This window comes from Amborella trichopoda, chromosome 4 (assembly GCF_054954075.1).
Source record: "Amborella trichopoda isolate Santa Cruz 75 chromosome 4, AtrichopodaSantaCruz75HAP2 v2.0, whole genome shotgun sequence".
NCBI lineage: Eukaryota > Viridiplantae > Streptophyta > Magnoliopsida > Amborellales > Amborellaceae > Amborella > Amborella trichopoda.
In genome coordinates, this window is record NC_142339.1 from 44,601,048 (window position 1) to 44,626,019 (window position 24,972).

Below are 24,972 nucleotides of genomic sequence, written 5' to 3' on the forward strand. Positions count from 1 at the left end.
GCTTCTTTTTTTGCTGCCTACAATGGTGAACAATAGAGAACTGATCTTTGAGGGGTGGGTGATTAGAGTTAAGTGAGAGAGAGACATTCGAGATCCAGAGAGAGAGAGAGAGCTATATCTTTAAGAAACTAAAACAGAGAGAGAATTGCAGATAGGGAGAATGGCGATGGGGTTTGGCTGATTGAGGAATCAGATAAAAACAAAAAGTATTGAAACAATTTTAAAGTTAAGGCTTTAGCTTTTGGGTAAATTAAAAATTCGAATCCAATACCCGTCAAGTCGAGTATAAGATGACCCATATCCGGATCCGAAATTATCCTGACATCTTTTATGAGATATCCGTAAGTCAAAAACTTGGTTCTATACCTGAAACCGTGCCGAATATACCAGACGGTTATGGGCGGGTCCATTGCTACCCCTAGGTATGACCATTAACTTCCACGTGATATAAAAGTTGGTACTACGGTGCAGGTTTGAATTCCGTGCACATCCACAGTACGGAATACAATTAATAAACCCCAATTCAGAAAAGTATCAAACACGTGCTTCGATCCAAGGTTGATGACGATCATGATCCCTTGTGAATTATTCCTATTCTTCTTTTGCGCACCTGTGCTATGATCCCGTAGGAGCAACTTATCCATTTGCTCCCTCATTTAAAAGATATACTTGGATAGTTTGTTTACCAGATAATTGGGGACCTCATATCATCAGTTGATATTTCTTGAAAAATAAAATTGGAGTTTGAACAATATTTAGATTTTGTTGTCAAGATATGGGGCAATGTAAATTCAATTTTGGGATGTTATTTTTCTCTAGCTCATACATTGTTTGTTAGAATTCTCTCTCTCTCTCTCTCTCTCTCTCACAGTTGAGTTGGTCTCTAAGTTGTCCTAGAGGATAAATCCCCATGATTTGGGTTCCTAAAGATACCCGTATCTTAGTTTTTGCCTGAGGGAGTGAATGGATAATTAGATCCCTCAGGAGCACAAAATCCTTTGGCTTTTCTCTTTTTCTAATCGCGACCATGGTATCTAATGCTAATGCGCGAGTAACACTATTATATTTTAAAAATAATGCACGAGTAACACTCCTATATTTTACTAGAGACATGGCGTCTTTAGACTTAGTCGAAAGAAAAAATTTTAATGTAATTCTTTTCCACACAAGTTAATTAGGACTTAGGATTTGAGATTAATATGTCAAACTCTCTGTCATTGCCGAGCCAAACCAGAACGTGTACAAAGATTTCCTTGTGTTTTTTCCCCTTTGTTTTTTTGAATATTTAATGGAAGGGCTATTCTAGAGGCAGAACTATAACAAAATATCGTCATATTCTAATGAAAAAATCACCCAATGAACCTTCTTAAATTATAAAATAATCTCCATGGTAAACATCGGCTAGCTTGTCATACTTTTTCCAGTTACCGTGTGGCTAAAGTCGTCTCATACTGTCCAACCTCTCCTCTCTATAAATAACAAAGATCTCAACTATAACCTTCCACAAACTCACTGTAAGCTTTCGTGAAAACAATAAGCTTTTGTTTTAGAAAGATGAATATGAAGCTCTCTTCTTCCTTCTTCATTCTCCTTTTCTTTTATCCTTTTCTGGTCTCCTGCGAAGATCATGGTAATCAATCGCATGGTTTTATTACTTAGTAGAATATCCATTAAAACCCTTTAAGCCCTCCATTTTCTTGGTTGTGATTCTCTTATAGCCCTTGTTGCTTTGCCCTTGCTTCACTCCCTCTTCTACTATTATTTTGACTAATTTCTAATCTCTAGACCACGAAGTAGTTTCCTTTGTTTTTGTTTTTTCTTGACAAATGAAAAATTTTACAATTTTTAATTTTTTTTCTAAGCATTCATTTAAAAAATTAATCAAGGAACCACAAATCACCTGAAAATGAATCTTAAAAGTCAATTTTCAAGATGATCATATTATTCAATTGCCCACTAGACAAAATCTCTCCTGTCTCTCTCCCTCTCTGTGTGGGGGTATTTTTATTCATTCGTTATTTTACATCATTTTCTTCTTCTTTTCTCATTCTGGTTTATTTTTATTGTGTTCTTTTCTCATTCTGGTTTATTTTTATTGTGTACTTTCTTTTTCTCAATGCTTCTCTCGAAATGCATACTCAAAATGATGTGGTTTGATGGTTTTGCAGTTGAGAAAGCTGAGTTCAGCTATGTGGAAGGTAGCAGCAATGGACCAAAATTTTGGGGCAGGGTCCGCCCTGAATGGGTGGCATGCTCCAATGGCACCACGCAATCACCCATTGATATCATTCATGCAAATGCCATATACGACCCCAACTTAAAGAGCCTAAAGGCTCGATATGAGCCTGCACATGCCACACTTGCAAACTCTGGCCATGACATTGGGGTATGAGAATCCGAAATATGATTGAGTTGATCCACTATCTTGGTTTTCATTAGTGGGGGGCAAATGTTGACTTGAAACAATGTTTTTTACAACATTGAAAACAAAAGTCTTTTACTTATTACTCACCTCTTCTTTTGGGTAAATTCAGTGGGTGAATTTAGGCCCCTACCAGGTTTTTTAAAATCCTTAGTAGTTTTCGAACTCGTAAGTGGGAATGGAAGCCACAATGTATACTGAAATATAAGGGGTGCTACCAATACGACCCTAACCCATTTTTCAAAGAGGTAAGTCAGTGGGGATTTGGGCCCTAATATTTCATGAGAATAGAGTCAAAGACTTCATCATGAGGCTTGACAGTAGTACCGCTGAGGCTCCATCCCATTCTCAAATTTATTGTTGTTGACCTTTTCATCAAAACTTTTAGGCACATCAGTTGGCGACGTTTCTTTATTCACTCCACCCTTTTTTACCCAAATCCATATCCAATGTACTAACCCAAGTAGGCATCAACACACCACAATATGCCTCACCTTGGGTGAGATTCATTGATTAAAACGTAAAAATTCAAGATTCAGCCAAATTCACAAGATTTTTTCATCCTTTTCATTACAATTATTTAAAATCAATTTCTCATACATCAAGATTTTTTCATCCTTTTCTTTACAATTAATTAAAATCATTTTCCCATACAACGTTCATAGTTATAACTTTTCTTGGATATTCATAGAGTTTCTATGTTTTGCTTGCTGACAACAGTTGGAATGGGAGAAAGGGAGTGCTGGTGCGATACACATCAATGGAACCCAATTCTTACTTGAGGAGTTTCACTGGCATTCTCCATCTGAACATACTTTAGATGGTTACAGGTCTGCCCTACTACTGTTGTTCAAGTTTTGAGTTGCTTTTTGTTCAATATTTACGATTTTTATGGCACTATTACTAAAACAACCACCACCAACTTCTTGTTTATTTAAAGTCTTCAAACGCTATGAAAGTATAGTATCGCCCTTGTTAAACCCTTAGTAGTCTAACCATTATGTTTTATAACAACAGCCTCATGTTCTTTTTGTAAAATGGCAGGTAGACCTTTTATTTTCTCAATAGATGCAAAAAGGGTCTCTGAACTCCACCATGCATTTAAATAAGTCTCTTGACATGAATTCACATGATAAGTATGTAGTAGCTGAATATTGTAGCCTTTGTCTGTAGATATGACTTGGAGATGCATATGGTCCATCGCAGCGCAGATGGACGAATTGCCGTAGTTGCAGTGATCTATAAAGTTGGGCTGCAAGATCATTTCCTATTGAAGGTGAGGTGATTTAGATTTATGAAAGCCCCTCTGGTTTCAAGTGGCATGAGGATTGAGCATTTGTTTATTCTAATGTTTCTGTGTGTTGGTTGTTGAAAGGTGATGGATGAGATTGACGATATCAATGATGAAAAGGGATCTGAAGAAAAAGTTGGATTAGTGAACCCGGATCATGCAATAGATTTGGAGAGAGAATCATACTATAGATACTTTGGTTCCCTCACCACTCCTTCCTGCGATGAGGGAGTCACTTGGACTGTCATAAAAGAGGTAAACATACCCTAAGGAGGCTATAATTACTTAATTGGGTTTGCATCCTCTACTTTTACATGAACCAATAGCCAAGTACATGTAGATAGGCCTAGCAATGAGCCATGCGACTCAACCTGGCCAGTCCCGGGGCGGGGTCAATACATGTGACCTATTCGGCCAGGACAAGTCCAGGGATTTCATACCTCAACACAATTTGCAGTGGCTCAGGCCCACACTGCTTGTTCTTTGTCGAGGCTACCTATTGTATTCCCCCCACACACACTCAAAGTGCCAACCATTACCCACTTTATCATTTGCTCCTTGTTTTCAAACTATCTGTTCCCCTATCTCATGTGAGTTGTTTAATGGCAAAAGGTGTAGACTTCTCATTTTTCTATTTTCTTGTTGCAGGTGAAGACTGTATCAAAGGCGCAGCTGCGAATGCTAAGGGCCGCTGTTGAAGAAGTGCGAAATTTCATTTAGCTCATGCTTTATTCACCAAGAAAAAACAATGGAAAAATTCTTTAGACTGATGTTTTTTTTTTTGTATTCGACAGGAATTTGAGAAGAATGCAAGGCCTATACAACCCCTGAACCAGAGACAAGTATACCTCTTCAAGAATGAGTCATAGAATGTGACACAAATATTATGTATTGTTTTCTTTTATTTCGATGTGTTTTCAAATTTTTTTTTCTGATGTAATTTTTTTTGATTAATAAATTCAATAACATTTGTCAAAAAAATGATGTATGTTTAAAATTTTAAAATAAGTAATGGGTAGGTCTTTTCCCACCCATTAATTAGGTAGTAGGCTGCATTCTATGTATGCAATGCTTTGATTTCAAGAAGCAAATACCACAAGATACATCCATATGATTATTATTTGTTGTAGAACAAGTACGTAGAGTGGTGGTAAAATAGAGGAATGTATGCTAAAATGGTTTGATTTTGAACCATTTATTGAACACGTCTACAATATTTTTTGGTTTTAAGATTAGATGTCCTGGGAAGTTGATGCTTGTCGAAGTATCAACATATAACAACGTACAATAGCAACCAAAAAATGTAATATCATGGTGAAAATGGAACACTGCCACTAGATAATGGTACACGTATGGGAATTAGATTTATTTGTTTGAATTTTTTTTTAAAAAAACGCGTGCAAAAGCAAATTGTCCATTTCCTCCCTCAGGAAAAACCCTCATTAGAAGTATTTAGGACCCCAAGTTTTGGGGATGTGACCCACTCAAACCAGTGATCAACATAGAAAAATTTGATAAGGAAACTTAAATTCGCACCCGATCTACATGAAAAAGGACATGTATTGCATACCGACCATTTTAGTTTTGGGCATTTATATATTGGTTTTAGACTTTGGTTTTCCTTCCAAGGCTGAGGTAAAGCAATGATATATATATATATATATATATATATATATATATATATATATATATATATATATATATATATATATATATATATATATATATATATATATATATATATATATATATATATATATATATATATATATATATATATATATATATATATATATATATATATATATATATATATATATATATATATATCTATAACATAGGCCAGTGGGCCTACAGCTACATACGACTTCAACGGTCTGAATTCAATCTGGGCCTACCCAATGATCATGATTGTATTTCATAGTTGAATTTTGGGACAATGTCGATGCCTCAGATATTTGATCAAGCCATTTTTAGAGCATTCTGATATTGGAAACATTAGACTATCCCATCATTCTTTATGATGAGTTTGAATTGGGCGTCAGTTGTTCGAAACATGGACCATTTTGACTTATAAAAGAAGAAAAACTTGGGTGGTCTGATACTGTTAACACCGAACCCGATACTCCCTCTATTTCTAATCTGGATCCCATGTAAAATATTTGGATCCTATCGGATTCAACCATTTTGATCCAATCATATCCAGATCCCATGTTACTTTTCAGATCCAGATAGGATCTGAGTGGATCCGGACCCTCTAAATTCTCTGCCCTATTACCACGCGGTTTTTATTGTTCGATTATTTCAGTCAATTATGCCGTTATACAAGTTTTTTTTGGCAATTAGTATTAATTTGATAATTAATCCATATTGGAGTGTTAATTTAGTCATTTAATGTAAAACACAGAAGTATGTAACCCGAACCAAAGCCACCAATAAAAAGAGGAAAATTTTTGTACGTATAGTTTTTTCCCAATTTATTATTGTATGCTCCATATTTTCTGAAAATTACATAGACACCACTCTGCCAACCCACGTCCTTTTTTTAGTTTTTCCTCCAGCCTGATATTTCCAATATCAGACAGGTAAGAAATTCACTTTTACTTTTTATCTTATAACTTTTCATTTTCAAGGCCTATTGGAAATCGGAAACGTAGAACACCCCTATTTCTTTGTCTTTTTGATATTGATAATGTTGGATAGCCCTAAAACCCACAACACATTCGACTTTAATGATACCGGACGTCTCCAAATGTTTGCCTTTGAGTTGTTTGATATTTTCAACCCCTCGAAGCTTTCTCTAGCTAAGAAACGAGGGGTCCAGTGTTAGCAACATCAATCAGCCAAGCATTTCCAAATCCTTGCCTTTGAGCGGTTAAATATTTTCAACACTGGTTAGGGACTCTTGCCTAGGAACATTGTGTTCGGTGTTAGCAGCATCGGATAATCTAAAATACCCAATTCATTCCCCTTGGCTGCCCGATATTTTCAACACTGGGCAAGCCTCTTGCTGAGGAATGAGGTGTCTAGCATTCGCAACATTGGACAACCTAAAGGCAAAGAATTAGAGATATCGGACATCATTAACATCGAACACACCATGGTTTTAAGGTTCCGACATTTTCCTTTGGGAGTGTTGGACAGGGCCCAAATCTAAGAAAAAACAAAAAAAAAAAAGAGTGGGCTGGTGTGGGTGGTGGTTTTACATTTTTCAAATGATAATGATGTGTTATCAATAAGTTCACAATGTGTAGTTTCGAGGTACAAGAACTTTTGACAATAATTAAGTGTTTTAGAAACTGGATTAGTGGGATACAGCCGATCACCTGTCCGTTCTGAGTAAGGTATCCAAGACTTATTTTGTATTACAAATAATAAAAAGCCAAAAAAGGAACGAGGGAGAATATGTGGGAAGCGGGCAAGACTAGGGTGATCACACTCCCTTATTCCAATCTTGCTTGGGTGGTTTTGACAGGAAAGTTCTTTTGTTAGTTGGGGATGCATACATCCCCGGACTATAGAACGTCCATCTTTAAGATGGACGTTAACGAAACAACAACCAAAATAGATAATGCAATAATAATAATAATAATATATTTTGGAAGTTTAAAATTTTATTTTCTCATTTTCATTTTCATTTTCATTTTCAAGATCACCCTAGGGTAGAACATGGATGTCTGAAAGTTTGAGTCGATGGAACCCATCTTTCTTAAGAGTGGACGATGCCTTGTTCTGTTTTTTTCAAAAAAAAAAAAAGTTATTATGATTAATCTCGAAATGACAAGGACTGTTTGGAGATTCTTATATTTAATTTTTTTTAACAATCATTATATGAACATTTTGTTAATGAGTTAGGTCTTTGAGTTGTTAATTAATAATAATAAGGAAAGCTGAACTAACGGGTAATCTCCCCTTAAAATATAGGGGCCGGCGGCCCATATTAGGAACCAAATATTTACGAAAACGATATGACTCCCTATATTGAAGTTGACTATGCATAGAAAGCCCATCCAATTAGGAATTACGATTGATAAAATATATTGAAATATGGAAAAAATTGTGTTTCTATGTGAGCTCTCCTCTCTCTGTCCGTAGAGGAAGGAACTGTAGTCAAACTAGAAATTCACAATGAGTTATATTCTATGGAATAAGGCTTCATAACCAACTAAACTTAACGCCCAAGAGATAAGATATGGAGATTGTCAAATCAATTTTTTCAAAATATGTGAAGTGTTGAACCCATTAATTGACAAATAAATTGTGTTTTGTGTAGGGCAATTTTAGTACTTGAGATGGACCTCACCATTTCAGAAAGTGTCGCATCTACCACATGGCTAGAGTATAACAACATGGGGGATATTGTAGAGTCCATGGAGCAAGATCCCCTGCTTGCAACTTTGCCTCCAATAAGTTCAAGGGGTCTGAAATAGAGCCGTGTGGGAATGAGATTTGGTGATGAAAATGATGCATATGAGTTTTACAAGGCTTTTGCATTAGTGGAAAGGTTTGGTGTTAGAAAGGAAAATACTCACAAGAATAAGGATGGAAAGAGAATTGATAGGGAATATAAATGTTCTAAGGAAGGATTCCGTATGGTGAATCAAGTGCAATCTAGAAAAATTTTGCCTCAGAAAAGATGTGGATGTGGAGCGAAGATGTGCATAAGCATAATTGCCAACAATGAAGGGGTTGTCAGAAGGTTTTTTAAGGAGCACAATCACAATCTTGTATCTCCAAGGACAGCTTGACTCATCCGTTCGCACCGAACAATATCGGATGCGACAAAGTTAATGATAAACTCCATGAGCTCTGCTTTGGTAAAATCTCATAATATATATGATAGCTTATTAGAGCAGGTTGGAAGGATTGGTAATTTACCTTGCTCCCAAAAAGACAACGAAAACCAATTATGAAACAAGAGAAGAAAATTCAAAGGGGAAGATGAAAATCGTGCGATGGAATGGTTAATCGATATGAAGAGATCGAAACCATCTTTTTTCTATACAGTGAAATTAGATGAAGAAGATTACATCGTCAGCCTACTATAGGTAGCTGCCAAGTTAAGGGTGTTCTACCATCACTTCTCGGATGTGGTCACCTTTGATACTGTCGTTTCATCTAGGAAAAAGTTTATATAAGATTTCAACCACATATTATAGAAGTGAGGTGAACCTAAAAAACCCATCCAAAAAAGTTGTTCAACTCTGAAATACTCACCAATAAATCATGTCAACTTTGAGATGTTGGATATGAAAACGGGCTCCAAAGCTTAAAAATAGTGCATCTTGTGAGCACCTAACCTAGATCACCTGTTTTTTTCATAAGGCTCTTTGATATACACTTCATTCCCAACAATTGAAAGCATGCTACTGAAGATTGGAACACTTACATTGCCAATCTGCATATTGTAATTTTCTTTGACCTACAAATGTTCTACAACTACAACATGAACCATTTTCTTACTTTCAACTATAACATTAAACGTAATAGGAAAATGAGTTGAATTCCACAATAGAAATAATTACATTAGTAAAAAAGGAATACAAAAACTATAACATATTTTGAATAAGGACTACAAAAATAAAAAATATGAGTGCAAGCAAGCACACATTTATTATACACAAGACATACAATAATTGCTGCAAATGCCCAAGGGGCACGGAGTAAAAATTGTTGTCAAATCAATTTTTTCAAAAATATGTGAGATATGGAGATTGTCAAATTAATTTTTTCAAAATATGTGAAGTGTTGAAGCCATTAATTGACAAATAAATTGTGTTTGATGTAGAGCACTTTTAGTACTTGAGATGGACCTCACCATTTTAGAAAGTGTGGCATCCACCACATGGTCAGAGTACAACAACATGGGGGATATTGTAGAGTCCATGGAGCAAGATCCCCTGCTTGCAACCCCGCCTTCAATAAGTCCACATTCTCGAAAACGGGGAGCATGCGTTGTCCTCCAAGGGGTCTGAAATAGAGCCGTGTGGGAATGAGATTTGGTGATGAAAATGATGCATATGAGTTTTAGAAGGCTTTTGCCTTGGTGGAAGGGTTTGGTGTCAGAAAGGGAAATACTCACAAGAATAAGGATGGAAAGAGAATTGATGGGGAATATTAATTTTCTAAGGAAGGATTTCATACGGTGAATCAAGTGCAATCTAGAAAAATTTTGCCTCAGAAAAGATGTGGATGTGGAGCAAAGATGTGCAGAAGCATAATTGCCAACAATGAGTTGGTTGTCACAAGGTTTGTGAAGGAACACAATCACAATGTCGTATCTCCAAGGAAATATCTACTCATCAGTTCTCACCGAACAATATCGGATGCGAGAAACTTAATGATAAACTCCATGAGCTCTCCTTTGGTAAAATCTCAGAATATCTATGATATCTTATTAGAGTAGGTTGGAGAGATTGGTAATTTCCCTTTCTCCCAAAAAGACATCGAAAACCAATTACGAAACAAGAAAAGAAAATTCAAAGGTGAAGATGGCAAACGTGCGATGGAATGGTTAATCGAGATCAAATCCATCTTTTTTCTATACAATGAAATTAGATGAAGAGGATTACATCGTCAGCCTACTATAGGTAGATGCCATGTCAAGGGTGTTCTACCATCACTTCTCGGATGTGGTCACTTTTGATACTGTAGTTTCATCTTGGAAAATGTTTATATTAGATTTCAACCACATATTATAGAAGTGAGGTGAACCTAAAAAACCCATCCAAAAAAGTTGTTCAACTCTGAAAAACTCACCAATAAATCATGTCAACTTTGAGATGTTGGATATGAATACGGGCTCCAAATCATAAAAATAGTACATCTTGTCAGCACCTAATCTAGATCACTTGTTTTGTTCATAAGGATATTTGATATACACTACATTCCCAACAATTGAAAGCCTGCTACTGAAGATTGGAACACTTACAAGGCCAATTTGCATATTGTAATTTTCTTTAACCTACAAATGTTCTACAACTACAACATGAACCATTTTCTTACTTTCAACTATAACATTAAACGTAATAGGAGAATGAGTTGAATTCCACAATATAAATAATTACATTAGTAAAAAAGGAAAACAAAATAAGTATGACATATTTTGAATGAGGACTACAAAAATAAAAAACATGAGCGCAAGCAAGCACACATTTATTATACACAAGAAATACAATAATTGTTGCAAATGCCCAAGGGGCACGGAGTAAAAATTGTTGTAAACGCCCTATGACACCGAGTATCGTATCATGGCCAATACTTGTTTCTGGATTGACCATGACACGTCCTTGTGATTCATGCATTGAATTCCACTGTTGTGTATTGCGATGCCTTAAATTGACATTTTGCACAGTGGTAACATATTCATCATACCATTGGAAGAACCCACATAATAGACACCTATAGTACATCCTATTTGGGTTATTAGGGCTTGTCGATGCTTTCGTAGCACAATCTAAACTTTATTTAGGGCATTGTCGAGGTGTATATCCTCGATTACTTGTAGAATCATATGACATTAATAGGGCCCACTATAAAAATGCAAAGATCATGACAAATTGCAAATGCAAAGCTAAATATGTAAATATTTATTTACTTCACTATGTGTATATCGTTGTGTATAGCAAATGCAAGGTCAAAGATAATGAAGGGACCAATAACACATGCTGTGAAATATCACAAGCCAAAAATGAAATTTAAAATTTTAACAAGAAGCCCTATTTCGTCATTCACAATCATTCAACTTCAAATCTCAAACTAAAAAACTTTAATTTTGTTCCAAAATGATGATAATGCCAAAGGATGTACAACGTATTATTTATCAACATACATACTGAAATTTCGTTGAAAGAAAAATACAAATCTACCTTTGAACTTTAGTCCAAAAGAATGGTATCAAATGATAGTAACCCATGAGCAGTCGTATTTATTTTTCTTCTGATTGATAATCTTTTAAATGGAGTTATTTTTACCACACATTTGAACCTCCTCTTATAAAAGTTCGGATGCACCCAAGATGAGAGAGATAGAGAGAAAAAATCTAGATGGCGATTTTGCAGAGATAGAACTGTGATGGCAAAGCAAAAGCAAATGTTGGAATCATTTGCAGGTAGTTTGGAGAGAGAGAATGGTGAAGAAATATTGGTAAATAAATCATAGTAAATATACAAGACGAAGAAATAATTTAATTCATAAAAATTTCAACCTAAATCCCCAATATTTGCTACTGGTGTACTTGATTTTGGGCGTCACAATCAAAATAATCGGCACAAAATGCAGAGTAAATGTACAAGATGAAGAAAAAAATAAATCCATAAGAATATAAACCTAAACCCCAAATAGTTGATACTGGTATATCTAATTTTGGGCTTTACAATCGAATTAATCGAAATCAGATCATACAAAATATACAAGATGAAGAAAAAATTAAATCTATAAGAATTTAATTTTCTGAATCAATCGAAATATGACCATACAAAATGTACAAGATGAAGAAAAAATTAAATCCATAAGAATTTAAACCTAAATCGCCAATATTTGCTGAATTAATCAAAATTAGATCATACAAAATGTACATGAAGAGGAAAAAAAAATAAATGCATCATAATTTAAACCTAAATCCCCAATTTTTGTTGAATTAATCGAAGTCAGATCATTCAAAATGTACAAGACGAAGAAAAAAATTAATCGATGAGAATTTAAACCTAAATTCCCAATATTTGCAACTTGTCTACCTGATTTTGGGCTTCACAATCGAAATAATCGAAATCAAATCATATAACATGTACAAGGAACACCAAAAAACTATCAAATTTAGATCCATAATAATTTAAACCTAAAATCCCCAATATTTGATCATACAAAATGTACAAGACGAAGAAAAAATTAAATCCATAAGAATTTAAAACTAAATCCCCAATTTTTGCTGAATAAATCTAAGTCAGAGCACACAAAATGTACAAGATGAAGAAAAAAATATATCCATGAGAATTTAAACCGAAATTCCAAATATTTGCTACTGGTGTACCTAATTATGGGCTTCACAATGGAATTAATCGAAATCAGGTTATACAAAATGTTCAAGGAACACCAAAAAACTATCACATTTAAATCCATAAGAATTTAAACCCAAAATCCCGAATATTTGATCATAGAAAATGTACAAGACGAAGAAAAAATTAAATCCACAAGAATTTAAACCCGAATCCCCAATATTTGTTGAAATAATCGAAATCAGATCATACAAAATGTACAAGACAAAGAGAAATAAATAAATCCAGAAGAATTTAAACCTAAATCCACAATTTTTGCTGAATTAGTTGAAGTCAGATCATACAAATGTACAAAATGAAGAAGAAAATAAATCCATGTTTTTACGGTAAATGCGCAACGGCCCAGATTCAATCTGGGCCAATTTGACGATCACGACCTCATTTCGTGTTTGAATTTTATTTTATTTTTCTGCAAATCCAAATCACATAAAATTTTAGATGTGCCTTCTTAATAAGGCCATGTTCGAACTTCTATGATTTGATATGAGGATTTTTCCTCTTGTTTTTATTAAGATTCGATTTCAGATAAACATCTGGCTTTGGTAAGCTACCTAATCACTAGATCCATCTAATTCCGACCCCTAACTACGCTTGCTAGCTCAAGAGTTGAGTTAAAGATCTCAATGATTTGATCAGGGCTGCTCAAAGTGCGAAGCTTTGATTTTGCTGAGTTGATCAACAATGGGTTTTTGAGGCATTTTCAATAAGAAAGCAATCATGGGAACGCATTGCTCAATGTCTTCTATGTTGTTAACCCTAGGAGCTGTTGGAGTTGGTAGAGTGAAATGGGAGCAGAAAGTGGTACAATTTCAAACAATTAGATCTCAAAATCTTTTTGTTTTTGGGCATGTAGGAGGGTTTTCTCAAAACGATATTTGCCCCCTTTTGATATAGTATTTGACGTACATAAGGAGAGCAATTGGTCCTCGAGATACATGAAAACATACTTGTATTTTTAAATGTTTCTAAAGTCTATGCACCTGAGCTCGGAACCCACATATTAAACACCAGAATCTTGATAGTTTGGAGAGAGATATAGACAAAATAAAGTAGAGAGAGAGAGTTTAGCTCAATGGTTTCCTTGCAGGTATTGCAGAGACAATATGTTCTTGAGAGGCTCAATAGTTGTTCTAAGTATCTTTCTCGTGTGGGATAGAGTCCCCATTATATAGAGCTATAAGGTGGCTGCTCATTAATTGTAGTGGTGTTTACTTGTACCACCAATAGCTACAAGTTACATGCAGCCCCTTAACTCACTTATTGTGATGGTTACATGTAACATCAACGACTATAAGTTATATGCACTTTACCTCTCTTGGTTATAATCTCCTTTTGTTTCCATCTCATCAACGTCTAGATGACCATTGGATGTCCCACACGCATCAATAGCTAGATGATCATTGGACCCCCCTACGAAACAGATTCACAAAAAGATAACGAGCCAAGAGCCTGACCTGCATACGTGCTCGGGCGAGGGGTGCCTCATGTGCGTATACGAGTGAAGTGTAAAGTGTGCCATTAAGTGCCATCGGCCTCACCAATGCATACACATATGCGTGTCGCACACATCGCATACTCCGCGCATGCACCTTCTCTCTCATTTATACTTAGAGTATATTGTATGGGAATGTGTACTCTTAAATACACCTCAATAAACTCTTTCCTCTTCAATTTGAGACTCAAACCCACATCCTTCTCTCTCTATAAAAACAATTTAGGAAAGAACAAGAAAACCAAATTTGTAGTTTTGAAATATGCTTAAGCATTTTTTAAAACAAAAATACTAACAGATCTAACAAATTCACTACTATACTACCCTTACCTAGCTCAAAGAAAAATTTATGATCCACACCATCTTTGGCTTTTATTTTGATTCATCACAGGGAAAATGGAGGACGCCCAATATTTTTCTCAATTCCTGTCTAAATCTTTATTTGAACACTAATTCTTGGGCCGATTTTTGTCTAAAATAAACTTATTGGTATTAATGGATCTTAAAATCATGGATTCAAATAGCATTAATACCCAAAAACCCAGTTTTTGTTTCCCCCAGATATGGTGGAACCATGATTTCATCTGAAATTGACTTGTTTTTAACATTGTTTTTGTTAAAAACTAGATTTCTAGGTTTGTTTTCATAGGTAAATGGTTTCTCACCCAATTTTCTTTTTTCCTAGATTCTCAGTTTCAGGCAAACTCTGTAGAAAATTACACTTGGAATATAAGTTTGTTTTGCTGAACATAACGTTTTATATAACATTGATATATTTTTTCTTTCCTTAAGCCATCTAGAGTGTTTAACATCTACAACTTGACCTTCCACATTCTTTGATATTGTATTCCTCATCCTCCCTTCAAATTCAAATTAACATTCGAAGCCTTTCCTTCATGAAAGTACAAACCCTGGTTCTACATATGGCATGGCGCACATCAAAATTCAAAACAACCATGCTTTCAGTAGATTTTTTTGTGTGCTTCCCCCTCTTTCTTTTTTTCTCTCTCTTCATCTTTTTTTTGCCTTTGAAGCCTACTTTTTTTTGTCATTGTTCATTTAAAGTGTCAATTTCTTCAATAAATACAAAAAATAGAGAAAAGTAGAAATTAAAAAGGGAAAAAAAAATCTTCGAACCATTCTACAACTAGAGAGATAAAATTAGAGTGGTTAGAGAGAAAGTGGTTCAAGAGAGGCGAGAGAGCGAGGGGAATCAAGGCTCCAATATATGTTTGCCCCACACTTGGAATTTGGGCGAGATCCATACTTTTCAATTATGTATACATTGTAGATCACTGGGGACGCCATATAACAATTGCGTCATTTGACATACCCCTATTATTTATAACTAATTAACTAGCTACATTATTAAGAAATTGTTTAGGGGTGGATATATGTAGCAAGAATAAAAATGGATTCTATTTCTAGAGAGATAGTAGGGAAGGTGAGGCGACTGTTGTGTGTTGTAGTAATTAATTGCATTGGGTCGTTAAACTCTCTTGACCACCTAATGAAGAATCACATCTCTCTACTCAATAGTTATTTCCTTACTCTAGAAATATTACCTATTTCTCACATTTGACAAGCAATTTTCACTACCTAGGTTTTCAACAATGATTACTTTCTCTATCAAGAAATAAATTTCTTGCAATAATTACTGTCCCTCTCTAAAACTAAAATGCTCCCTCTCTAGAATTAAAATGCAACTCTAGTGCATTGAACGATCGCTAGGTTAGTGCACTAAATAGGTGAGACACTCTATAATTTAGAACTTAGACACTCTTTTAAGAAGGATTTGTTTAGGGTTTGTGAATAGGATTTTTATAGTTGTCTGCGTGTGCGATTTTTTTTATTGAAATTGAGCTTGTCTTATAGTTCTTTGATCATTGCTGCAAACGATTTTTCATTGTACCGTGACCAGTTATACAACGATTTTTCATTGTACCGTGACTGGTTATACCTATAATTGTAGACATTTTCTTGTATTTTTGTTGTGAAATGCAATTTTATAAATGAATGGTACCCAATGGTGGATATCTAGCTCTATCTATATGCATTAAAAGCCAGGATCCCATCCCGTGGTTTGTTGAGGTTGGATTTTTTTGTTCTTTGTATTTTGTCGCTAGGCTTTCAAGAACTTCACAATTGTGGTTACATATTTCTTATTTGTAGTTGCAATATGTCCATGATTCTAACAATAGGATGAGTTATTGAATTTTATTTGAAGTGTATCATTGGAAGTCTTTGAAAGTGGAAATACAACGACGTTGTTTTTTTTTGGGCATTAACTCGGTGTACCTCAATCTATTATTACAAGGAGTGAGAAACTAGACTAATTATATGATTAGAGAGAGAGAGAGTAATGAACGGGAGACAGAGAGACAGAGAAATAAGAAATTATTACTGCAAAATATAGAAAGACAAAAGCGAGAGACGAGAACAATATCTATAGGGAGATAGACAATAAGAGAGGAACGAGAGATAAGAAATTCTAACAGCACGATGGAGAGAGACGAATTCTTATAAAATCTTAAAAAAAAATATCCAATGGTTTTTTCCTAAAAAAGTCCAAAAACGTTATTGTTATTCTTTTAGAACCTAAATGTTTTCTCGATTGCTAAGGACTTCGAAAGTGTAAGTATAGAGGCTGGCAATGAGCCGGTTAGCCCAGCTCGAATGGGCCTCCAAGCCCTAAAACCATAGCACATGGGATTCAAAATGGGGCTAGAGGGCCGAGCCAGTGACAGGTTAGGTTTGTGACATGGCTGGCCCGGTTTGGGGCAGCCCGACCCTTTTTTTGTTTTGTTTGTCTTTTATTCATTTTTATTGTAATTTTATTTTTTGTGGCATGCCTGGCCAAGACAAGGCCAATGCCAGGCTTGGACCGAGCCGCTTCGGCTTTGTTAGGGCTTGGCCAACCGGCCCCTTGGGGACTAGGGACGGCCCCAAGGGCCAGGGCTCGCCCGCTGCCCATTGCCACTCCGATCCGAGTACATCAAATGGTCAAAATTAATTGCAACCAACTTATACCATAAGTTAAAGGAAAAGGTTTATACTCACCCCTAAAAAATAAAATTAAGGTGAACCTCAAAAATTCACTAGAAGAAGTTGTTTCGTTACCTAAAAATATACTTTTTTAGCAAATATCTCCCAACCTAAAGAAAATAAAAAAGTCTAAACTACCCTCCTTTATTTTTACCCTGGCCTCTCTCTCCTCTTTCGTACAAAAAGGCGGTCCGACAGTACAAGTGGAAGTCTGGCACTGACAAAGAACGGTCTTGCAATAGGTCCATGCGGTTTGGCACTGTCAAAAGGCGGTCCAGCAATAGCCCTATGCGGTCCAGCAACAGGCCCATGCGGTCCAGCAACAGGTTGAAAGTGCGGTCCGGCAATGTCAAAGAGTGGTCCGGCACTTTTTTAGTTTAACGGGGTCCGGAAATGTCAAAGAGCGGTCTGCCAGCCCATGTGAGCCCACATGAATGTCCGGCCAAAATTAAATTTTTATGTTCGAAAAATGGTGTTTTCGTAAAAACATATACCTTTTTTTCCTTGGGGGATATTTACTAGAAATATGAGTTTTTGGGCAAAAAGTGAGAAAAAAAGTTTGGTTGGAAATAACTTGCATAGAAAGCCTAGTTTTGGGGGTTATTATTAATTTTCCCTAAAATAAACCCCCATTCCACATTATTAAATTATTTTGGATTTTCACCAAATTAGTGAAAAGTATTAAACGCGGGTGTTTAACCATATTTATCTAATTGGAGAAAAGTATCAAACACGTGCTTCTGTCGAAGGTTGAGGGGGATGATGATGCCCTCGTGTATTATACCTATTTTTCTCTTGGGCACGTGTACTAGGATCCCATAGGACTAACCTATCCATTTGCTCCCTCAGGTAAAATATACGCTTGGATAATTTTTTTGACCTGAAAATTTGGGTTTCTCTTAAGTTGATATTTTTGAAAAAGAAAATTGGGGTTTGAGCTATTTAATACGTAGATTTTGGTGCCATGGAACAATGTAGGTTCAATTTTGGGATGTATGTTTTGTCTTGCTCATACATTGTTTGTTAGAACTCTCTGTCCCTCGTCCTCTTCTTAGAGTTGATCTTTATGTCCTCCCACAGGATAAATCCCCAAGATTTGGGGTCCGAATGATACCCCTAGCTTACTTTTTGTTGAAGAGAGTGAAGGAAAATTGTTTCATGCAGGCTTGACAACATTTCTATATATGTGGTCCATAGATTATACAGCATCCATTTTAAAAATAGATGCAAGTAGGTGTTCCACCTAAAAACAATGGAAACTAATGGTTCAAATGTTTTTTTACTAGAATTATTATTTCTAGTTTTTAAAATTTATTTATTTATTCATATTCATGATCTCTATGTTAGAGATTACATGTTCTTAAAAATTAAGTCTTAAAATCCATCTCAAAAATAAATTCCTTAAGAGGCCCGCATTTCTACATATGCGTGCTTGGCCGCATAGAAATCGGGTCCGAGAGTGAATGGGATGTAAGCTCCCTCGGGAGCACAAAATCATTTGGCTTTTCTTTTTGCTAGGCTCGACCATTGTACCTAATGCTAATGCACGTGTAACATTGTTATATTTTAGAAATAATGAACGAAAGGCAATGAATCCACTTTAGTAATGGATTACGAAATGCAAACGTACTCACAAAGTTTATTGTTACTCGAGCAAAGAGACATGGAGTGTTTAGACTTATTCGAAATAGAAACTTTCAATGTAACTCTTTTCCACACAAGTTTGTTGGGACTTAGGAATGGAGATTAACATGCAAAACCAGAACGAGTACAAAGATTTCCTTGTGTTTTTATGGATTTTGAATAGAAGGGCTTTTCTAGAGACAATACGTGTTTGCAATTGAAGAAACTATCGTCATGTTGTAATGAAAAAATCACCCAATGAACCTTCTCTAATTCTTAATTAATCTCCAAAGTAAACTTTGGCTGGCTTGTCATACTTTTTCCGGTTAACGTGTGGCTAAAGTCACCTCGTACTCTCCATCCTCTCCTCTTTATAAATAAGAAAGAGATCAACTATAACCTCACTGTAAGCTTTCGTGAAAACAATAAGCTTTTGTGTTAGATGAATATGAACCTCTCTTCTTCCTTCATCATTCTCCTTTTCTTTTATCCTTTCCTGGTCTCCTGCGATGATCATGGTAATCAATCGCATGGTTTTATTACTTAGTGGAATATCCATTAAAACCCTCCATATTATAGCCCTTGTTGATTTGCCATTGCTTCACACCCTCTTCTACTATATATTTTGGCCAATTTCTTATCTCAAAACCACAAAGTAGTTTCCCTTATATTTTTTTTATTTTATTTTTGACAAATGGAATGTCTACAAAGTTCTCTTGTAGTTTTTTCTGAAGCATTAATTTACAAAATTAGTCAAGGAACCACTGATCCCCTAAAAATGATTCTTACAAGTCAATATTCAAGATGATCATATTATTCGAATGCCCACTAGAAAAAATCTCTCCTGTCTCTCTCCCTCTCTGTGTGGGGGTACTTATATTTTTATTTTTATTTTTATTTTTTGCTTCTTTTAAATGAGTTGAAAAGAACAACAAAAACCACAACAGTTTCTTCACTATATTTCGATCTCAGTTCACCCTCCTATGTGATAAGATAATATTCATTCATTATTTTGCATCATTTTCTTTTTCTTTTCTGGTATATTTTCATTGTGTACTTTCTTTTTCTCAATGCTTCTCTAGAAATGCATACTCAAAATGATGTGGTTTGATGATTTTGCAGTAGAGAAAGCTGAGTTCAGCTATGTGGAAGGTAGCAGGAATGGTCCGGAAAATTGGGGCAGGCTCCGCTCTAAATGGGTGGCATGCTCCAAGGGCACCATGCAATCACCCATTGATATCATTCATGCAAATGCCATATACGACCATAGCTTAAAGAGCCTAAAGGCTCGATATGAGGCTGCAAAGGCCAAACTTGCAAACTCTGGCCATGGCATTGGGGTATGAGAATCCGAAATATGATTGAGATGATCCGCTATCTTGGTTTTCATTAGTAAGGGGCAAATGTTGACTTGAAACGTTGTTTTTTACAACCTTGAAAACGAAGGTCGTTTACCTTTTCTTTGGGGTAAATACAGTGGGGAATATAGGCCCCTACAAGGTTTTTTAAAATCCTTAGTAGTTTTTGAAGTTATCAACGAGAATAGAAGCTACAACGTACTACTGAGATATAGGAAATGCTACCATCACGACCCTAACCCCTTTTCCAAAGGGAAAAGTCAGTGGGGATTTGGGCCCCTACTATTTCATAAGAATAGAGTCAGAGACTTCATCATGGGGCTTGACAGTAGTACTGCCAAAGGCTCATCCCATTCTCAAATTTGTTGTTGTTGACCTTTTCATCAAAACTTTTGGGTGCATTAGTCGGCGAGGTTTCTTTATTCACTTCCCCCTTTTTTACCCAAATCCATATCCAATGTATTAACCCAAGTAGGCATCAGCACACCCACAAAATGCCTCACCTTGGGTGAGATTCATTGATTAAAACATAAAAAATTCAAGATTTAGCCAAATTCACAAGATTTTTTCATCCTTTTCATTACAATTAATGAAAATCGATTTCCCATAAATCAAGATTTTTTCATCCTTTTCATTACATGTAATTAAAATCATTTTCCCATACATCAAGATTGTTTCATCCTTTTCATTGCATGTAATTAAAATCATTTTCTTGGATATTCATAGAGTTTCTATGTTTTGCTTGTTGACAACAGTTGGAATGGGAGAAAGGGAGTGCTGGTGGGATAAACATCAACGGAACCCAATTCGTACTTGAGGAGTTTCACTGGCATTCTCCATCTGAACATGCTTTAGATGGTTACAGGTCTGCCCTACCGCAGTTCTTCAAGTTTTGAGTTCCTTTTTGTTCGATATTTACGATTTTAATGGCACTATTGTTGAAACAACCACCACCAACTTCTTGTTTATTTAATGTCTTTAAAAGCTATGAAAGTATAGTATCGCCTTGGTTAAACTCGTAGTAATCTAACGGGAGCGAGAGCGGGAATGGCTCCGATTCCGGGAGCGGAAGCATCGGAGCGACATCTGCCCAAAGCTTCGGTGCTCGAGGTGCGAGTTCCGGTGAAGGTAAACATAGGCCAGTGGGCCTACAGCTACATACGAGCTCAACGGTCTAGATTCAATTAGGGCCTACCCAATGATCATGATTGTATTTCATTTTTGAATTTTGGGATAGTGTCGGTACCCCAGATATCGGATCAATCAATTTTTAGAGCATTCTGAAATTGGAAACATTAGTCTACCCCATCATTATTTATGATGAGTTTGAATTGGACGTCAGTTGTCCTGAACATGGACCATTTCACTTATAAAAGAAGAAAAACTTGGCTGGTCTGATACTGTTAACATCGAACCCCGATACTCCCTCTATTTTCAATCCGGATCCCATGTAAAATATTTGGATCCTATCGGATTCAACCATTCTGATCCAATCATATCCAAATCCCATGTTACGTTTCAGATCCAGATTAGGATCTGGGTGGATCCGGACCCTCTAAATTCTCGGCCCTATTACCACGCGGTTTTTATTGTTCGATTATTTCAGTCAATTAAGCCGTTATGCAAGTTTTTTTTGGCAATCAGTATTAATTTGACAATTAATCCATATTGGAGTGGTTGTTTAGTCATTTAATGTAAAGCATAGAAGTATGAAACCCAAACCAAAGCCTCCTATAAAAAAGAGGAAAATTTACGTACGTATCGTTTTTTCCCAATTTATTATTGTACGCTCCATATTTTCTGAAATTTACATGGACACCACTCGCTAACCGACGTCCTTTTTTTAGTTTTGCCTCCAGCCTGGTATTTCCAATATCAGACAGGTGAGAAATTCACTTTTATTTTGTATCTTATAACTTTTCATTTTCAAGGCCTATTGGAAATCGGAAACGCAAAACACCCCTATTTCTTTGTCTTCTTGATATTGATAATGTTGGATAGCCCTAAAACCCACAACACATTCGACTTTAATGATACCGGACATCTCCAAATGTTTGCCTTTGAGTTGTTTGATATTTTCAACACCTCGAAGATTTCTCTTGCTAAGAAACGAGGTGTCCAGTGTTAGCAACATCAATCAGCCAAGCATTTCCAAATCCTTGCCTTTGAGCGGTTAAATATTTTCAACACTGGTCAGGGACTCTTGCCAAGGAACATGGTGTTCGGTGTTAGCAGCATCAGATAACCTAACCTATCCAATTCATTCCCCTTGGCTGCACGATATTTTCAACACTGGGCAAGCCTTTTGCTTAGGAATGAGGTGTCTAGCATTCGCAACATTGGAAAACCTAAAGGCAAAGAATTAGGGATGTCAGACATCACTAATATCGAACACACCATGGTTTTAAGGTTACGACATTTTTCTTTGGGAGTGTTGGACAGGGTACAAATGATAATGATATGTTATCATTAAGTTCACAATGTGTAGTTTCCAGGTACAAGAGCCTTTGACAATAATTAAGTGTTTTAGAAACTGGATTAGTGGGATACAGCCGATCACCCGTCTATTCTGAGTAAGGTATCCAAGACTTATTTTGTATTAATAATAATAAAAAGCCAAAAAAGGAACGAGAGAGAATAGGTGGGGGCAAGACTAGGGTGATCACACTCCCTTATTCCAATCATGCTTGGGTGGTTTTGACAGGAAAGTTATTTTGTGAGTTGGGGGTGCTTACATCCCCGGACTATAGAACATCCATCTTTAAGATGGACGTTAAAGAAACGGCAACCAAAATAGACAATGCAAAAAAAAACTTAATAATATATTTTGGAAGTTTAAAACTTTATTTTCTCATTTTCATTTTCTATTTAAAGATCACCCTAGGGTAGAACATGGATGTTTGAAAGTTTGAGTCGATGGAACCCGTCTTTCTTAAGAGTGGACAATGCCTTTCTCCTTTTTTTCAAAAAAACAAAAAACGTTATTATGATTAATCTTGAAATGACAAGGACTGTTTGGAGATTCTTATATTTAATTTTATTTAACAATCATTATATGAACATTTGGTTAATGAGTTAGGTCTTTGAGTTGTCAATTAATAATAATAAGGAAAGCTGAACTAACGGGTAATCTCCCCTTAAAATATAGGGGCCGGCCGCCCAGATTAGGAACCAAATGTTTTCTAAAACAATATGAGTCCCTAAATTGAAGTTGACTGTGCATAGAAAGGCCATCCAATTAGGAATCACGATTGATAAAATATATTGAAATATGGAAGAAATTGTGTTTTTATGTGAGTTCTCTTCTCTCTGTGAGTAGAGCAAGGAACTGTAGTCAATCTAAAAATTCACAATGAGTTATATTCTATGGAATAAGGCTTCATAACCAACTAAACTTAACGACCAAGAGATAAGATATGGAGATTGTCAAATTAATTTTTTCAAAATATGTGAAGTGTTGAAGCCATTAATTGACAAATAAATTGTGTTTTATGTAGAGCACTTTTAGTACTTGAGATGGACCTCACCATTTCAGAAAGTGTGGCATTCACGACATGGTCAGAGTACAACAACATGGGGGATATTGTAGAGTCCATGGAGCAAGATCCCCTGCTTGCAACCCCGCCTCCAATAAGTCCACATTCTCGAAAACGGGGAGCATGCGTTGTCCTCCAAGGGGTCTGAAATAGAGCCGTGTGGGAATGAGATTTGGTGATGAAAATGATGCATATGAGTTTTAGAAGGCTTTTGCCTTGGTGGAAGGGTTTGGTGTCAGAAAGGGAAATACTCATAAGAATAAGGATGGAAAGAGAATTGATGGGGAATATTAGTTTTCTAAGGAAGGATTCCATACGGTGAATCAAGTGCAATCTAGAAAAATTTTGCCTCAGAAAAGATGTGGATGTGGAGCAAAGATGTGCATAAGCATAATTGCCAACAATGAGTGGGTTGTCACAAGGTTTGTGAAGGAACACAATCACAATCTCGTATCTCCAAGGAAATCACTCCTCATCAGTTCTCACCGAACAATATCGGATGCGACAAAGTTAATGATAAACTCCATGAGCTCTCCTTTGGTAAAATCTCAGAATATCTATGATATCTTATTAGAGCAGGTTGGAGAGATTGGTAATTTCCCTTTCTCCCAAAAAGACATCGAAAACCAATTACGAAACAAGAAAAGAAAATTCAAAGGCGAAGATGGCAAACGTGCCATGGAATGGTTAATCGATATGAAGAGATCCAATCCATCTTTTTTCTATACAGTGAAATTAGATGAAGAGGATTACATCGTTAGCCTACTATAGGTAGATGCCATGTCAAGGGTGTTCTACCATCACTTCTTGGATGTGGTCACCTTTGATACTGTAGTTTCATCTTGGAAAACGTTTATATTAGATTTCAACCACATATTATAGAAGTGAGGTGAACCTAAAAAACCCAAAAAAGTTGTTCAACTCTGAAAAGCTCACCAATAAATCATGTCAACTTTGAGATGTTGGATATGAATACGGGCTCCAAAATCATAAAAATAGTACATCTTGTCAGCACCTAATCTAGATCACCTATTTTGTTCATAAGGATATTTGATATACACTACATTCCCAACAATTGAAAGCCTGCTACTGAAGATTGGAACAATTACAAGGCCAATTTGCATATTGTAATTTTCTTTAACCTACAAATGT

At 35.9% G+C, this 24,972-nt stretch overlaps 2 protein-coding genes across 2 annotated transcripts; both read left to right on the forward strand.

The window, feature by feature from the left end:
- The first annotated feature begins 1,501 nt into the window (after nt 1-1,501).
- On the forward strand, nt 1,502-4,666 carry LOC18435842 (alpha carbonic anhydrase 5). Its single transcript, XM_011625699.3, has 7 exons — nt 1,502-1,630; nt 2,169-2,386; nt 3,143-3,252; nt 3,596-3,698; nt 3,798-3,968; nt 4,362-4,415; nt 4,508-4,666. The coding sequence occupies exons 1-7, from the start codon at nt 1,555-1,557 to the stop codon at nt 4,580-4,582; spliced, it is 807 nt and encodes a 268-aa protein (XP_011624001.2). The 5' UTR covers nt 1,502-1,554; the 3' UTR covers nt 4,583-4,666.
- Nucleotides 4,667-19,969: 15,303 nt separating this feature from the next.
- On the forward strand, nt 19,970-21,633 carry LOC18435843 (alpha carbonic anhydrase 5). The gene is made up of 2 exons (XM_006845881.3): nt 19,970-20,266; nt 21,040-21,633. The coding sequence occupies exons 1-2, from the start codon at nt 20,024-20,026 to the stop codon at nt 21,178-21,180; spliced, it is 384 nt and encodes a 127-aa protein (XP_006845944.3). The 5' UTR covers nt 19,970-20,023; the 3' UTR covers nt 21,181-21,633.
- Nucleotides 21,634-24,972: the final 3,339 nt, after the last annotated feature.

Excerpts from the sequence above, each read along its gene's own strand:
- LOC18435842 (XM_011625699.3), top strand. The coding sequence starts at position 1,555 with ATGAATATGAAGCTCTCTTCTTCCTTCTTCATTCTCCTTTTCTTTTAT. Across the intron at positions 1,631-2,168 it reads GGTCTCCTGCGAAGATCATG|TTGAGAAAGCTGAGTTCAGC; the intron begins GTAATCAATCGC and ends ATGGTTTTGCAG. Across the intron at positions 4,416-4,507 it reads TAAGGGCCGCTGTTGAAGAA|GAATTTGAGAAGAATGCAAG; the intron begins GTGCGAAATTTC and ends TGTATTCGACAG.
- LOC18435843 (XM_006845881.3), top strand. The coding sequence starts at position 20,024 with ATGATGTGGTTTGATGATTTTGCAGTAGAGAAAGCTGAGTTCAGCTAT. Across the intron at positions 20,267-21,039 it reads ACTCTGGCCATGGCATTGGG|TTGGAATGGGAGAAAGGGAG; the intron begins GTATGAGAATCC and ends TGTTGACAACAG.